The 17,402-nt window shown below is 43.8% G+C and overlaps 2 protein-coding genes across 2 annotated transcripts in view; one reads left to right on the forward strand and one right to left on the reverse strand.

The window, feature by feature from the left end:
- sars2 (seryl-tRNA synthetase 2, mitochondrial) overlaps positions 1 to 17,402 on the forward strand; it is a 177,302-nt gene that overhangs the window by 144,150 nt on the left and 15,750 nt on the right. The gene's annotated exons all lie outside the window — the stretch shown is intronic.
- Positions 6,659 to 16,657, reverse strand: nop53 (NOP53 ribosome biogenesis factor). Its single transcript, XM_061046106.1, has 12 exons — positions 16,430 to 16,657; positions 14,890 to 14,966; positions 14,592 to 14,691; positions 12,947 to 13,149; positions 12,640 to 12,695; positions 11,200 to 11,295; positions 10,185 to 10,286; positions 9,928 to 10,089; positions 9,511 to 9,686; positions 7,449 to 7,515; positions 7,008 to 7,084; positions 6,659 to 6,858 (listed from the first exon to the last, which is right to left on the reverse strand). The coding sequence occupies exons 1-12, from the start codon at positions 16,630 to 16,632 to the stop codon at positions 6,798 to 6,800; spliced, it is 1,380 nt and encodes a 459-aa protein (XP_060902089.1). The 5' UTR covers positions 16,633 to 16,657; the 3' UTR covers positions 6,659 to 6,797.

Below are 17,402 nucleotides of genomic sequence, written 5' to 3' on the forward strand. Positions count from 1 at the left end.
ATGCTCACTGTGAACACACACACCACACACACACACACACACACACACACACACACACACACACACACACACACACACACACACACACACACACACACACACACACACACACACACACACACACACACACACACACACACACACACACACACACACACACACACACACACACACACACACACACACACATACATACACCAAACGTGAGACAGGAGGGGTAGTGCCATACTGAGGCTATGCATAGAATGTGTGTGTGACATGGAAATTAAATTAGTGACAGTCATCAAGAGTAATTTACAGAGGATGTGCTGTCACACACACACACACACACACACACACACACACACACACACACACACACACACACACACACACACACACACACACACACACACACACACACACACACACACACACACACACACACACACACATAATGTAATCATGGCAGACTTTTTTTAAAGCAATGCAAATCGTTTAATTATTTCCATTATCCATTAATCCTTTTAGACTTTAAATAAATAAAGAGGCGCTCATACGCCATGTTGGGAAGGTTAGTCCAGCGAGGGAGAACACTGGGGTCATGATGACACCTGTTATTGGTTATTTTGGGGTTTAAATGTCAAAGGTGGTTATTAGAAATCAACAACTACAGACCCGTAACTTGGATCATCTGAGGCTCAGATGGTTGTCTAAACCGTCAGGGGTTCGATCACTAGCTCCTGCAGCCACATGTCCGATGTGTCCTTGAGCAAGACACCTAACCCCAAGTTGCTCCCTCTGCTTCGTCGGCGGTGTATGAATGGGATTAGTTACTTTGGAGACTTCACTTAGCAGCCTCTACCATCAGTGTGTGAATGTGTAGGTGTGACCTACGGTGTGAAAGCGTGATACAAGTTCAAGTCCATTTACCATTTTTGTTATTTTCACACATGCACAAAACTCCTGGAAAATTCCCAAAATTTTGTCAGGGAGAGCGGTGTGAATGCAGCAGGAAGAAGTCCCGAAAATGCAGTGAAATCTTTGAGCATCTTAATCTTTACTGCTAATAGTCACATTTAACTACCTGGAACCAGCAAATATTTGACTCTTTAACTTGTTAACTGACTTTAAAAAGCTATTAACAAAGTTCATATTGTCAATGAAAATCATCCTGAGACTCTGCAGATGCACTTTGTCTTGGTTTCACGTTCTGTATCTTTCTTGTCGATATCAAATTATCAGGCAGCTACTGTATCTTCACTGTAAAGATGTCTGCACTCTTCCTGATTAGCACTAAATGTCAGACCAGCAAAGTTAGTGACTAGAACACCGTGGAGCATTAAGCGACTAAAGCGTGAGATATTTTCCTCTGGAGACGGAGGGCGACAAAATATTGAAAATATCATAGACTGTAAATATTAATGAACAAAGTCGTCTGTTCCTGCAGGGGGCTCTGGAGTCTCATCGATGGCGGTCTCCATGTTGGTAATGCTCTCAGCCTAACTTTCAATTGACCTAATGACAGGCTGAGAGCTGGAGCTGAGGCGGGTTTTAATCCTCCTGACAAACTTTACACCGCGGGCGCCTGTCAATCAGGTCAGTTACACGCCTTATTGTGAATAACTCTTATTCTTCATCAAATCAAAATAGACGAGTTATCAAAAAATGAATCTTGTGAGAAAACATTTTGTGTCAATACAGCCTTTTTAGAATGGGTGTGTATGTGACTTCCTGTGCTTCTGCTGCCAGCCTCCAGTGGACACTCGAGGAACTGCAGGATTTTGCACTTCCGCATTGGTCTAATTTTTCAACTCCACAGGTTGCCACTTGGAAGTGTTTACAGAGGAAGAGGAATTGGAATTTCAAATTCCCATCTTGGATCTGTTTCAACCTCCGTGACAAAAAAACATGTTTTGCCTGAATGTGAGCCAAGCCACGCCCATGACCCCAAGAGGCCGACTTTCCTGCACTATTTTAAATGCGGGGTCAACTTCCAGCCTCCAACTTTGACCTCACCTGAGACAACAGGTAGGAAACTAATTCACTTTAGTTAATCCACTCAATTAATTACCAATGCAGAGCAGGTACCTCGTGTTCCTGTGTATTGTGATGGCTCTGATGTTTCATATGCAAAATGGGAGTGCTTCTGGCAGTACATTCCTTCTCTCAATGGAGAGAACCTAGTTACCTTGCGTGCTAGTTTAAAAAAAAAAACACAGAGCTTGTTTTAATTTAAGTTTCTCTCAGGTAATAATCCCCCCATGAAGAGTGCTTTCACACTAGCACAAACCTACTGAAAACTATCTGAAGTTTTCGGGCTGCGCAGACATGAGAACGCAGCAGGAAATATTCAGGACAATTCATCAGATGCAAGTGGGATGGGGTGGTGACGTTTACATCCTGCCACCGACGCACAGCCATAAACTGTTTCTAAGTGACTGGTGCGATCTGCATGCTAGTAATGAAACTGATGCAGTATTTGTTTCTGTTCGCCTGCATATTCATCTCTGTGATTTTGGTGATATTGTGAATGTGTCAAACTACTGAAAGCACTGATATAAATGCAAAAGTTGCGTTGTACAGCAGACTCTGTGGCTTCTTCCACAGCGCTATTTTACCTCCTGAGAGCCCCCCTGGTTACAGCTGCCTTAGCCACCCCTCCTGCCCCAGGGTCTCAAAATCCTGCTATATCTGGGCGACTGGTTAATCTGTGCCCCCTCCTGAGATCAGGTAATCCAGGACAGGGACAGGGAGATGGCCCTGGGCATGTTCAGATGACGGGAGGGGAGAATAGAAATGTTTGTGATCATGCGTGAGAGTACATCAGAGCGGTGAAATGCATTCAGTAATTTGATATCTCGATTTACCTAAATTATAGAATTAGTAGAAGTAGAAGTTGTGCATTTATTCTAACTTCTTCAATTTTTTTCAGTTCCTATGTCTGTTTGGAAGAGCATTCAGACAGTCGAGTCCTAAATTCCAATGTCAGAACATCCAGCCGCAAACATTTTCCAGAGTGTCACTTTCAAACAACCCGAACATCGGAGATTTCTTTTTCGGATTGGGGGGAGGGGTCTAAGGAGGCATGGTATGACGTTAAAAAAGGACGCTGCAAAAGCAGGACATGAGTAAAGTTTACAATGTGGTCCGGGGGGTGTCTGGGGGCGGCTGCTGTGCGACCCGACCATGAACAAAAAAAACACATTTTCCATCAAGCTCCTCAGCCCCTCCCTCCACACATATCATGGATAATGTTGCCCTGACTTTTAAACCCCTACTGCAACCCCTTACCGCCCATCCTAAGCACTACTCCAACCCTCACCTTTCACATCAACAGCATGAACACACATGCTCAGTATTATGCAACTATCTCACAGTCCTCCAACACTGTATGTCTTGCATGCTCGTTTTTTGTAACGTCTAGCACTTAGTATTTTAACACACTTCTGCACGATAAAAAAAAAAGATAAATTCAGCTGTTTGCGTTCTAAGTTGCAGCCCACACTGATCATTTTTGGGAGATTTTATCATGAGTGCAGTGTGCTACCATTTTTGAACAAATCGTCCTATCAACACCGTAGTGGTGGCGAGACTTGTATCTGAAGGACTGTAGCCGTCTTTGGCACTCAGAGCTCTTGAGGCCTTCAAAGAAAAAGGTTGAGTTAGGACATGGACACGACTTTGGTTACATAAGATCTGAAGGGGCGGGACAACGGCTATAATTCAATTTAGACCGAGGTGACAGATATCCTTCCATCCCACAGAACCATAGCTACATTCCTAATCTTGATTATTTCTTGTGCTTACTTCAGGTTGCACAGTGGCATGTTGGGATGGGAGCTCAGCTGGGCTGCAGCACAGACCTCAATGTGTCGATGTGTTTTTTTTTTTAACGCGTCCTTACAAAGTGTCTGTGTGTCTGATACATGAAAGAGGTGAGGCAGGCAGAGGGACAATGAGCTGCCATGTGTTTGCATGTCACTTTGCAGCAAACAAGCGAGGAATCACTCAACATTATTCATTTAGATTCTCATAGACGAGCACAGAGGCAACATCTCTGTGCAGTGCAGCTAAGTGTTTTAGTGGCTTCCCCTGTCGCTGCCCGTATCACCGGACCGGAGGAGTAGTAATCTACTAAAGAGGTAATGAGTGATTGCCCACACGTAATCTGCCCTCGCCTGTGCCAAGACAATCTGCCAACACTGTGTCTCACACAGAAGAGAGTACGGCAAAAGGGACAAAAACACAAACATCCTGGCCGCAATCCTCCGTCTGGCATACTTACAAGAAACGCCAGATATTTCCCTTACCACCCTCTGATAACCTTTCAGAGAGACTTGTTGCTTTACAAAAACAGAGCTTAATTCCTACCCACTCTGGTGATAGTCTGCTGTTTTCTCTAGTGCCAAAATGAAATTGACAATTATAGTTTGAGGTAAATTGTCCTGCAACTAATTTATGGACTTTCCTGATTTATGGTTTTATGATGTGATCATTTTTTCGATCAGACCCCCCGAAGGTTAAGATCACAGAGAACTTAAATAGTTGTTTTCTCGTGAAAAAATCCTAGAGAACTTCAGGAGGACTGCTCCAGAATTCTTCCTACTGTGGTTGTCCACATATGCACCGCACAGCAGGACACTATCCCTGTAGGACAGTGGGGGGGCGAGGGGGGCTTTTAAGGCAAGGCAGGATGTTAAAAGAACGACGTGGAAGCAACTGAGTCCGCAATGCGACCCTATAATGAGAAGTGATGTGAAACATAAAGCCGATACTTAAGTGCAAAATCCTGCAGTTCATCGAGTGTCCATTAGAGGCTGGCTGCAGAAGTCTATAGTCTGTCTACAAACCCCCCAATGATGAGAAAAGTCCATCCTCTGTCTTTAGGCTGCTCCACTTTTCAGAAAATGTGTGCTCAAACAGGCCGTTTGGAGTTTTTCCCTTCATGACATCACAAAGGGCAGTAACCCCTCCCCCAGGTGGGTGACACTCCCACAGCTAGGTGTTTGTTCTGCCCTCTGAGTCTGCCTTCTCACTGTAAACAATAGGACATGGATAGAGAAAGCCAGAGCCGTTCCAGAGAGGGGGGTCAGACACAGCTCATTTACATTTAAAGGTACAGACACAGAAACAGCCTGTTCTGAGCAGGGCTGAAATAGAGGGGTTTATAGACATGATCAAATACAGGATCAGAGTGGATTTAGAACAAGAAACTTCACACACATGTTTTGAGGAGCTCTGAGACTTATTTAAACTGGTTGAAGAGGAGGATAATATGTGACCTTTAAAGACATCACCTCACCATCCAGTGTGTTTGGCTCTTAATTCCTCTAAGTAGAAAAGTAATGAACGAGGTTCCTCTGGGACAAACGGGCTTTATGAGTCTCCGGTCTGGTTAATTCATCAGCAGGTAATCGCCATGAAAACGTTGATAAGCTACTCCAATGGGAGGTGGTCCAGGGCTCACTCCACTCTCCGTCTTGTGATGGGGAGGGAGATCAACTGATTCAGCCGGCTACATGGGTGGGGGGGGCTTCTATGGACCCGGAAGGTAAAAGATTACATTTTCGCACTGATTAACGGATAAGAAGCTTTAGCCTATAGCTGCAGCCATCATGGGACAGAGATGCAGTGTGTGTGTGCGTGCATGTCCTCGTGCACACCAGCAGGAGACTGAAGGCAATTATGGTTTTAAGCCAAAGGATTGGAATCAATTATCACATGCCAACTTCCTCAAGCATCTGACTGTTTTCAACCTGAGGCACCACCATCCCACTTATTCTTTATCATTTAACTTAAATTAAGCAGGGCTGTCAAACAATTAAGTTCTTTTACTCAAATTATTTGCATAATTTCAGTAGACGCATGTTTGAAAATCCATTATTTCACATTTAAAACAAGAAATTGTATGGCTTTTTATTTTGAATATTTGTAAAGTCATAGGGTAAGAACATGCAGCATGTCGGGCTGTGTCGCAAGCCATCTCATTGAACTCCCATTTTTAAAATACGTTTTGAAAGGACCATACTGTAAATGGACTTGAGCTTGTTTGGTTCTTTTCCCGTCTTCTGACAACTCAAAGCGTTCTTACACCGCAGGTTACACCTACACATTCACACACTGATGTCAGAGGTTGCTAAGTAACGAACCCCATTCATATGCATTCACACTCCCCTTAGGATGCAGCGGGACCAATTCGGGGTTGTGTCTTGCCCAAGACCATGTGGCTGCAGGAGCTGGGGATCAAACCCTCAACCTTCTTGTTGAGAGACGATGACTCTACCAACTGAGGCACTGCCGCCCTCTAAAAATAAAACTACCTCGTGTAAATTAACCATTTGTTACACCCTTACATCTATCATGCTTATCTCTTTATTTTTGCACTCTTCACCATTGTCTCTTAAGCCTCAAACATTTCAGACTTTGCATTACGATCCTCGTGTTTACAACATACCTGGCCAATAAATCTGATTTGATAATTTGACGCAATTCCAAGAAATGTAGGTATTTATTACAAGGTTTACATGTTTGAATTAAAGGAAGCCGAAGGAACAGCTGATGTAAACCTGACCTTCCCATACCATGCAGTAGATCGTCCCGCTTCTTGTTTCAACCCGCATCATTAACTAAGCTGAATAAAAAGTGCTAAATATGATCAAACATGAATGACCAGTGATGGAATTACAAATATTTATTCATCAGTTGATGTTTGTTTTTGTCTGAAAGAGTTATTAACGTGTATGTACAGTTCAATTATGTCGGGTCGTGGCTTGAAATTCTGTCCAGTCTCGTGCGTCCAGCTGCGGCGGTCGGCTCTATGTGATCTCTCTAAAAGCCCTCTTCTCCTGATACTTGACCTTGAGTCTCCTCTTGAACCTAAGATACAGGGAGGGGAGAGGAGGAGGGTAAACAGAGAGCAGCACATTTTAAAATCAAAAGACACCTTCTTGTGTGTGTGTGTGTGTGTGCGCGTGTATCCCTTTGTGTCTGTGATGAGGTGTTATGTAAGAGGATCAGGTCCTTACTTGGCTCTTTCTCTCGGCTCGATCAGGTTCCTCTTCTGCAGACTCTTGAAGCGGTCCTTGAGGACGCTGCCCTCTGGCTGCAGAGTCACAAAAGTACAAGCGATACATCCGCGTGTGAGAAATGGTCTTTGAATCAATTCCTTCTCAAATCAGATAATTCAGCCTGGTTTAAGCTTCATTCAGAGACGTCATAGTGAGAGATGAGAGCAGTGCAGATAGTTTAAATTAAAGTGGAACAGTCCCCACGGGGGGAGGGGGTGCGAGGGCTGTCGCAGCGTTAAACAAAAGGATGAAGCTCAGAATAAGACAATACAGAGTGCTGAAGATAAGCGACTAACTTAATGAACCAGAACTCATTACAGATAAAGATTGCGTGTACGCCCTTTAAAAAGGGTCAAAGACGATCAGCAAGTTCAGCGGTTACAACAGCGGGTGAAGTACCTTGAGTTGTCGCAGGGAGCCAGCCAGCTCGTCACTCAGCTTGACCTCCAGGTCCTGAGCCTGAAACCTGAAAATAAGCAGCAGCATGTTATTAGCATCGATTTACTTTCAAACCAGATGTATGCTAAGACAATATAGTCATATCCATATATGTGGACCTGTTTCTCCTCCCCCTCTCCCTGTGAAACTAAAAAGCAGCAGCAGCATCATAAAACACACAGCTTTGTTTATTTTTTCTTGCTGGAAAGGAACATTTTGATGCAATACAACTATTTTCTATTTCACAAGCGGGAAGTTTATTTTTGTCATTTTTCATGCACCGTATTTTCCGGGAGTCTCCCAAAGAGACAAGTTCAAACTGTCATCCTGCGTATGAATATTTCACGTGGTCATTTAAGCATTTCAAGGGCTTTTTACATCTATTTTAGAGATAGGACAGTGTATAAAGGCAGGAGACAGGGAGAGGGAGAGAGGGCATGACATGCAGGAAAGGAGCCAGAGGTCGGATTTGAATCCCATGACGCACAGCCTCCATACATGGGGGGCAAACACTAACCGCTAGGACAGCCCAGTTAAAAGAAACAATCAGTTTTATCGCTGTAGATCAACACTCAAAATAATCAAAGTTATTTTTCTCCCATGCTTTGACTCGTTTATAATCTCTGATCGTTTTAAAAGAGCCATATTACTGCAATGCACTCTGGGAGTGACGTCCAATGGTTGCTTTGTTTTTTCTTCCCAGACTGTTGTCATCCCTGAAGCCTTTTCATTTCTACCTGAGCACAGTGTCAGTTAAGAGGGGGGTTCCTTTAAGCCCCCTCAGAGCCAACAACTAAATGCTGTTCCAAGTTCCACCTACTTTGCATTTCTTGGACAGTTTCAATGTTGAAATAAAGAAATGTCATTCATGTGTGACTATATTATTCTGAGGTGAAATACATTTGGACTGGCTAACAGCTACAACACAATTTTGAGATTAGAGTTCTGCACACTCTCCTCACTTAAACCACATCTGCAGAAAGATGAGGTCAACTGAGGATGCAGTGACCTCTAGTGGTTGTTACGGGACATTGCAGCAAAACAGCTTCATGAGACATTGTTAACTTTGTCCTAGACATAAAGGGCGTTCACACATGCACAAAACTCCTGATGTGTGATGCCATGTGTGATGGCAAAGAGCCACATTTCTCCCCTCTGACTTCACCCGGAGTTTATCCTCCAGACCCCCTAGTTACTGATTATGTGAGAGGACACAAGAGGCTTGAGATAGAAATATTAGATACAGCAACACTATCTATGCTACGGTGTGAGCAGCACATCCTCAGATCCCAGGACACCATTCACTCAACGGTCTCCTGAGCTCCTGTGTGTCTTCTTCACATTCCCATGGAGGAAATACTGGGAGCGCAAGGATGAGATCATCACGGGACAAACACACAGTCCTCAACAGACATATCCACATTAAGATATTGTTTAATTCACCTCGAGCCAATAGGAGGGGGGAGTGACGGCATAAAACCTTAAACGGACAAATCAGTTCTGTTTCCCTCAGTGCAGAGTAGAAACATTTAAAGGGATGTTACATCATCTCAAAATCAAGTAGATTTCAGTCAAAGGAGGAGCGTTGAGCTTTCGGTTCAGGTACAGTTTTTTTTATTTTTACAGCTCTGCTCGTTGATTTCTGAAGCATCAACAAAAGGCATCGAGGTTGGGTAGGGTTAGGGCTCAAAAGTTAGGTCTCAAGTTTTGACTTTGAATGTTTAATGGAAAGGCAGTGTTAATAAATGAAGTGATGTTTTTGAGAGGATCTGAACAAAACCTGCGACAGATTCATTACAGGAAAACTGAGATCCAGAGTGTTTTTTTATCTAGAAAGTTGTCTGCTTCCTAAATACCAGTGCGATCAGTATACCAGTGTAAAATACTGATGCATGTTTGAACCAGACTGCATCTTAAATACCGGTGGGAGTCATATCACAGATTTAATGGTAATCCTTAAATCAGTGAAGTAGCCTTTAGCGTGCTGCAGCAGGTGCTTTATGAGTGTGTCGGGGGTGCGTACTTGAGTTTGCCGAGGCGCCTGGGCTGAGCTTTCTCGGCCTCCTGGTTAGCCTTGCGTTGTTTCTGCTTGGTCTTGGTTATCTGGTCCTGCTGCTTGATGGACGCCTTTATGGAGCGAAGCTGGAAGAGCTGCTGCCGCTGGTCGATGTGCCGTTTGCCGGCCAGCCGCCGCTGCGCCTGGGAGAGGAAGAGGAAGAGGAGCAGTGAAGTCCTGGATTATGAGCTACAACCAGACTATGGTAGCTTGAAAGCAGTTATTAACACTCTTAACGTTACTTGATTTTTAACTGTTTACTCTTCTGGTTCTGCTCCCTGGATTTACAACAATTCAAAACATCATGTCAAACAGCCCACACCTCCCTCTGAGCGTCTTCTATACTCCTAAAATGAGTCGGGTCTTAAAAGTAAAGGTACCTACCTTGACTTTTTCAGCCCTCTCTTTCTTCCTCTGTCTCTCCGTCTTTCTGTCCGACCGTGTGATTCCTCCCACCGTCACACCCCCCTCCTCCTCGTTAGGGGCCGCTGCCTCTTCGTTCTCTTCTTCTACCAAACCTTCCACCTGCTCTCTTAAAATCGTTTCCTTCAGAACAGAAAAAAAAAAACACGTAAGATTAAACTTTCAAAGCATTAAGACTCAACCAAAGTCGATGTTCGAGCTGGTATAATCCTTTGTACCTCTGTTGCTGTGTCTTCTCTGTTGACAGCCAGCTGTCTCTGTATTTTGTCTTCCTCCTTTTTCTTCTTGACCTCCACCTCGTGGGCCTCCTGGAGCAGGGACTGGGTTCACAGATTGACGGAGAGATATTATAGTGCAGGTCAAAAAGACTAGACAATAAATCCCAGAACTTCCATCAGATACATGCACACTGTGTGCCACCTCAGCTACAGCTCTTTGCTCCCTCGTCCATCAACACCCACAGACCGCGTTCTCAGAGCACAGAGCAGGCGTACAGCTGGAGCCGTAAATTTCTGGGCAATTACAGATTCAAACTAAATCAGACGATGTTTGTGGTTTAAAACCCTCAAACACAAATGAGGTCATTGTCGAGCGTTTTATTCTGAAATTAAGGCGGATATTTTAATGTTGTTACTGTGTCTGACTTCCTGTCCCACTCGATCTGCTCTGTGGTAAATTGATGCGCCCTTCTCCGGCATCCGGCCCAAAAAAAAAAAGAAGTTATTTCTGCAGAGGGCGGAGCTTAGACAGAGCTGAGATGCAGCGCAGCCAGCGGAAGCACACACATTGAATAAAGTAAAAACCCATCAGCCAATCAGCTTCTATACCGCAACAGAGCGAAGACGCATCTGGTGGAATTTAGCAGACATCTTCTACACGACAGCATGTGTTGATCAGAAATGTATCTTTCCCTAATCGGGTCCTCACAGCACGGTTTGACAACCTGTTGATGCAGTAACAGACGGACTGATGCGACTGATTCAGAGGGAAACATCTCAAATCTCTGCAGGCTGTTTCTGAACATGCTACTCTAAGACGAGCCAATAAGATTGTCAGTAATCTGTCCCATGATCTCCGTACAGAGCGGCTGCCCTCTGACATCACAGAGGAGATGAATGAGCTCCAACTTCACATGTTTAATGAGCAACAGTCCTTTATTTAATAACCATCCTCATAGAAAATGCTGATTCTTCTTTTTCACAGCATTGTAAAGCGCGTCAAGCTGCGGCTTACCTGATGGGAGAAGAAGTCTGGGTTGTACGATCCTCCGGGAGCAATCACCTCCACCGCAGGAAGCACAGACGGCTTCTGGTTCAACTTCTCCGGGCGCTGACAAAACAGTGATGAGGACACATGAGACAAAAAAACAACCACGGCGTGCATTATTACGTTTCCTACATGCAGCGTCTTTGGAGTCACAGTGGAGTGTGAGAGTTTGGAGGGAACTGCTGGTATTGTGGGTAACAGTAAACTCTGCCATGTTACGGTTTATCATTCTCCTGGATTTCACTTTGGTCAGAGGAAATAAAGTCGCACACAGAAGCCGAAAAACACGACGAGTCCGGACGTGGCGGGCAGTGCACATGGATGTTCGCTACCACAATAAAAGCCTCTGATACACAGAGAGTGGAGAATCATGTAACAGGCTAAATAAGAGTGACATGTATGTAAAATGACTGTACATTTAAATACCACATAAACACAAAACTACCGTAAGGCCACGTGTCCACCTGGCGCTTTCTTCTCAGCGCCAGCGTCTTTTTTTCAGTCGTTTTCAACGAGTACAGAGCGTTCAAAGCAGAAAGCGGCTGTCTGGAGAAAAAGCGGAGCGCCCAGCATCTTTTTTATAAGCGCTCTGCCGATTTTGTGCAGCCGCTCTGAGCTCAAGTTGAAAATCTTTCAACTATTCAGAAAGGCGCTGCTGACGTCACAGGCGCTCTTTTTAAATATGTATGAGATTCACCGTTGTTTTTCCGCCTACAGATCGTGTCTTGTACCCACATCCTCCTCGCTCCGTGTCTGATCGGGTTAAAAAACGATCTAAAATCTAAAACATGCAGTACAAAGTAACGGAGCTGTGTCGGTCACAGCGGCCGTTGTCAACAGAATGTAAACACTCCTGAGCTTACAGTCAGAGCTTTTCTGCCTAGAAAAAACGCCATGTGGACACGACAGGACAGTTTGCATGTGAAGTTAAGTCACCAACACATTCTCCTCGACTTTTGTCTGATTCACACTGACTAAATATCATCACAAGTGTGCAATTGATGGAAATCCGTCGTAGCGATGCAGAACTTTAAACCCCATTTGTGAGATATATAGCGTTAAGGTGTAAGGCAGTAGTGGGCAGGACCCAGAGGTGGGTCATGGAGCTATTTTCAGTAGTTCACAAATGTGTGCCTGGAAAAAAAAACTTGTAGAAAAGCCTGTGAAGCGCTGTTTAATCATGTTTGTTTGTTCAGTTTCTTGCTTCTGTCACATGTTTTGTACACACTGAAGTCCAAACTGCACAATTTTTCAGTGAAAAAATGTTTTCATGGACGAGTTGGTGGTGGGTCCAGAGGCAAGATGAGTTGGCAACCACTGGTGTAAAGGGAGTCATTTAATCGGACCTCTCTATCGGATCACTCAAACACATTTTTGGACTTTCTCACTAAAGACGTTGACTCTTACCTTCACTCGCGACTTGCCCGTCTGTTGAAGGTACCAGGGGTCGGCTGGGTTTGGAGCTACATTGAGAAGAAAGACATAAGCATCCATGTTTACACATTTTTGAAATAAATTAAAGATTCCTGCTCAGGTCTTTCACAATGTTTGATCTACAGGCGTATCCTCAGATCCCAGACGACTGTTCACACAACAGTCGTCTGAGCTCCAGGTTGATCTTCACATTCCCCGTGAAGGAAATACTGGGAGCGCAAGGATGGGATCATCACGGGACGGACACACGGAAATACACAAGAGACGTAAAAACACTCACCCTCTTGTCCCCACATGTCGTAATAGTCTCTGTCTGGGTTGTTATTGGCTTCTGTCACTGCCCTCTTGGCCGTCCTTTCCACCGACCTTCTGTTCAGCAGCTGTTTCTGCCTCCGCGGCACCACGCCTTTGGCTGCCAGCTGCTCGGCCTTCTGGGCAATACGGCGGAGCTTCTTGGCGTTCGGTTGTTGGAAGGCCAGCACACTGGGTGGGGGGAGGGGGAGGGGTCAACCGATTATGTTAGAGTGGGGTTGTTAGAGGACACAAGAGGCTTGAGATATAAATATTAGATACAGCAACACTATCTATGCTACAGCACATCCTCAGATCCCAGGACACCATTCACTCAACGGTCTCCTGAGCTCCTGTGTGTCTTCTTCACATTCCCATGAAGGAAATACTGGGAGCGCAAGGATGAGATCATCACGGGACAAACACACACTCCTCAACAGACATGTCCACATTAAGATATTCTTTAAAATACATTAAGATAGAGAATACAATCCAACTCCACTATCCAAGTGACTAAACCTCTGTTCAGATTCAAGCCGCAATATTGACGACGCTGTGATGTTTCGCGTTCATTCTGAGATGGGGGGTAATGAGGGGACAATATGATCCCCCTTCTGTACTGTCATCTGAGGCCTTAAGGCAAGGTGAATTCACAGACCGGGACACCAGTATAACGCCGTATGAATCAATATGAATGTACTAAGATGTAAAAACCTGCCATGTGCCAGATAGCTCTATAATCTACCTGCATTTGGCGCTTGGCAGGTGTTTTTTTCACACCCTGTGGACATCACTAAAACATTTCTAGGTACATCCATTTTGTTGAGCTGCGTCCTTATTGGCTGGTCTGGATAGAAATCTTACATGTTGTTTTGTCAGAAAACTGTCTTTGTGCACTTATTTGCACCTGATGTCTGCTGTTAGCCGACACATTTTATTTCTATTAACACCTTGGCATGCACTTTAAGACCCTGACACACCAAGAAGACGGCAAAGAACTAGTGGCGACAAAGGCCGGCTGTGGCGTTGCCTCTTGTCTTGGCCAAAAAGTTGCACTGGACTGTTGTTATGATACGAGAAGACCATTTTCACACCGCTGTTGGTCACCTCTCGTATTATAGGCAGTCTACTAATGGAGAATAATGTCTGATAAAAAGTTGAAAATGGTACTGGCGTTGTCAACCCTTGATCTTTTAGTGGAAAAAGAAAAGAAGAGACGGAGGAGACAAAGAAGGAGAAACCGCACTAATGGAGACTACAGCGGCATGCTCAAGTTTCCTGAACCTGTGTCGAGAGCTGGAGAGAAATGAAACCTCTGGACAGCCAATCAGAGAGATTCCTCTCACAGACCACCTCAACTCGTCGAGTCGAATCGGATGCGAAAAGGCGGGGGCCGGCAGGTAGCGCCAAACCTACGGCGACGACCGCTCATGGACGTTCCAACTAGGACCGACGATCTCCTCGGTTTGTCAGGACCTTTACACTTTACATTACCGGTCACTGTGTTAATTTATGTGACATTCACGTATACCGAACCTCTGCACGAACATCTGAGAGGTGACACAGGCTTTGTTTTGCATGAGAGTATAAACACATTCAAAGAAGCACAAAGATGATGCCACGTGTATACTGACTCTTTAGGTGGTGGAACCAGCGAGTCGTGCTGCAGGATGAGGTCTATCCTCAGAGGACGTGAATCTCGCCCTTTCCTCCTCTTCCCCTCGAGAGGTGCAGCTGTAACCAAGAAGACAAGAAAGATATTTTACATGAAGCATCAGACACACAGATTAACTTTACATCTGTAAACCATTATGAAGCATTTCTGTCTCCTGTACGATTTTATTTAAACACATGCAACCCTAAGAAAGCTGGACTATTTGTTTGTACTTAAACATCTTTCATCTGTACATGTTCAAGAAAAGGATTACTTGCCCTTCTGTTCGGCTTTCTGCGGCGGTCCGACATCCAAAAAGAACAAACTGTCGTCTGGTTTCTCGCACAGCAGACCCCTAAAAACACACAAAGATCACATGAGGTTTATTTAGAGTTCAAACAAACGTCATTCAACGACTCTAGGAGACTCAGGTGATGTCTGCATGTCGCTCATTCTGTTTGTGCCAATGGCCATGATCCATTAATGTTCGATTCACAAGGATGGGAAAGAATGCTAATCTCCACAAAGAGATGCGCTACAGGTCTCTGTATCAGGTCTGATATTGACGTAATTTATCGGACTGATAGCGCTGATAAGGAAAGGTCTTTTGGCTCTTCAAACATTCTCGCTCGGTCTCACTTTGAAGGCGTTCGGACCATGACGGCGTTCAGACGACATTGAACAGCTCCTTCCATCTGATCAAAAGTACAACTTTTAAAACATTTAACATTTAATTTGAAAAACCGTCGTCGTCGCTACTTCCTGTTTGTTTGTGCAGCCAGCACACTGTTCAAACAAAGACTGATATTTTTTTTTGTGACTGGGACTTGTAGTTTGGTGACTACTGAATAGAGACCAGCTGGAGCTGCTAATTACATAAGAGCAGCTCCCTCAGCTGAACCTACGGCAGAACTCGATTGTCTTATCTTACAAGAACTGCTGAACTAAATCCTGGGGAGAAGGAAAAAATTAAATAATAATTAGTATGGGGTTTATTCTACGCTACGGTGTGAGCAGCACATCCTCAGATCCCTGGACACCATTCACTCAACGGTCTCCTGAGCTCCTGTGTGTCTTCTTCACATTCCCATGAAGGAAATACTGGGAGCGCAAGGATGAGATCATCACGGGACAAACACACACTCCTCAACAGACATGTCCACATTAAGATATTCTTTAAAAATACATTAGGTATATTACACCCTTGTTCTCTTATTTTACAAGTACTGATGAACAAAATCCTGGGGAGCGGGAAACATTAAATACAAATTTACTTATGCACAAAAAAAACAATATGCGGACAATATCAGCCGATACTTCCATATCCAGTGACTATCTGTTCCACAAGTGTTTGATAACTGCATCGAGGTATCAACTCAATAAATGTGTATCAGTATCTCTCTACAGATCCATGATAGATCTTAGAAAGATATCGGCATCTGATTTCTTGTTTCTCTGTATCGTTATCGGTTTCAGACCAAACACATGTTATCGGTCGGGCCCTAATCCAAAATAAACACAGCATGCAAGCCCACAAAAAAAAAACATTTGTAACTAAACATGAACATTTATAAAATGTGTTAGAAAGAGGGATGTGTTGGGGGGATAGTCATTTCCTCTGACTCGACATTAAACATTTTGGACTTTATTTATTCTACACGGAGTCGACGGTAACAACGGGACATAAACCGTAAAAATCCACCGGAAGTCCTGAATCAGAGATATTCTCAGGTGTTAAATACTTTGTAATGAAGTTTAACATGAACCACATGAAGTATGACAGTGTTTCTGCTCCACATTAAATAAAAATAAACTCACCCCGTGGTCCTCTCCTGGTGTCTGACGTCCTGTAGAAACTCGTCTACGTCTTGAACGTCGCTGTGTTTGTTCCAGTTCTTCTTCTTATTCTTGTTCACACGTTTTCTCCGATCGCTGATCGAGTTCCCGTCGTCTGAAGTGGACTTTAACTTCATAAAACCCGGCTGCGAGGCCACCACGCGTTTCAGCCTCCTGGCCGCCATGTTGGGAAAATGAGCGAAGGAAGGGAAACACGTTTCTTCTTCTTTGGTGCTGCAGTGACGGCGACGGCGCCACCTGCAGGAAGGACAGGGTACTGACTGTAAATGCTGTCTAATTATAAATACATCATTTATCACGTATAATCCACCTAAAAGAAACATGTTCTTATCTTTAACAAAGTGAGTGTAGTTAACATTTCAAAGAAAAAAATTAATGCGGGCAAAGAATTAAAAGTAGAAGCAGCGATTTTCTCACATGAAAATGTATAATGCTTTATAAAAAACTAACTGTAAATCACATTATCACATGTATACACACACACATCCCCTTACTTCTTTTTGTGCAATAATCAACTTGGTAAAATTCGCCTTTAATAAATCATATTTCTCTCCTGCAGAAAACACATTTCTTACCGAAGTTGCAATATTTACATTTCGGGCTGTGCAATATATAGGCTCTGTATAATTATTTACTTGTCCCTTCAAGCTCCTTTTTCTTACCGTGCAGTAAACATCACCTGCTGTCAATATATTATAAATACAAACTGTCCATCTTCTTATTGCTGATGGCTGCCTGCACTTAAGGTGAAGCATTTCTAATCTCGTTGTAAAATGACAATAAAGGTTTTCTATTCTGTTCTGTAAATAAACAAACGTTTAAGTGTTTCCAACATGTTTAAATAATAAAATAAAAAAAACAGGCTTGATGTGTTTATCACAGACGTGGAAAAAAAAATCATCCGTGTCTGAAGAGTCTGAAGAGTAAAGAAGAC

The sequence above is a fragment of the Labrus mixtus genome, chromosome 9, assembly GCF_963584025.1.
Source record: "Labrus mixtus chromosome 9, fLabMix1.1, whole genome shotgun sequence".
Lineage (NCBI taxonomy): Eukaryota > Metazoa > Chordata > Actinopteri > Labriformes > Labridae > Labrus > Labrus mixtus.

Coding starts and splice junctions, on each gene's coding strand:
- nop53 (XM_061046106.1), bottom strand. CDS start 16,632: ATGGCGGCCAGGAGGCTGAAACGCGTGGTGGCCTCGCAGCCGGGTTTT. Junction 14,692..14,889: donor GCAGAAAGCCGAACAGAAGG/GCAAGTAATCCT, acceptor TCTTGGTTACAG/CTGCACCTCTCGAGGGGAAG. Junction 7,085..7,448: donor GCTCCCTGCGACAACTCAAG/GTACTTCACCCG, acceptor GTGACTCTGCAG/CCAGAGGGCAGCGTCCTCAA.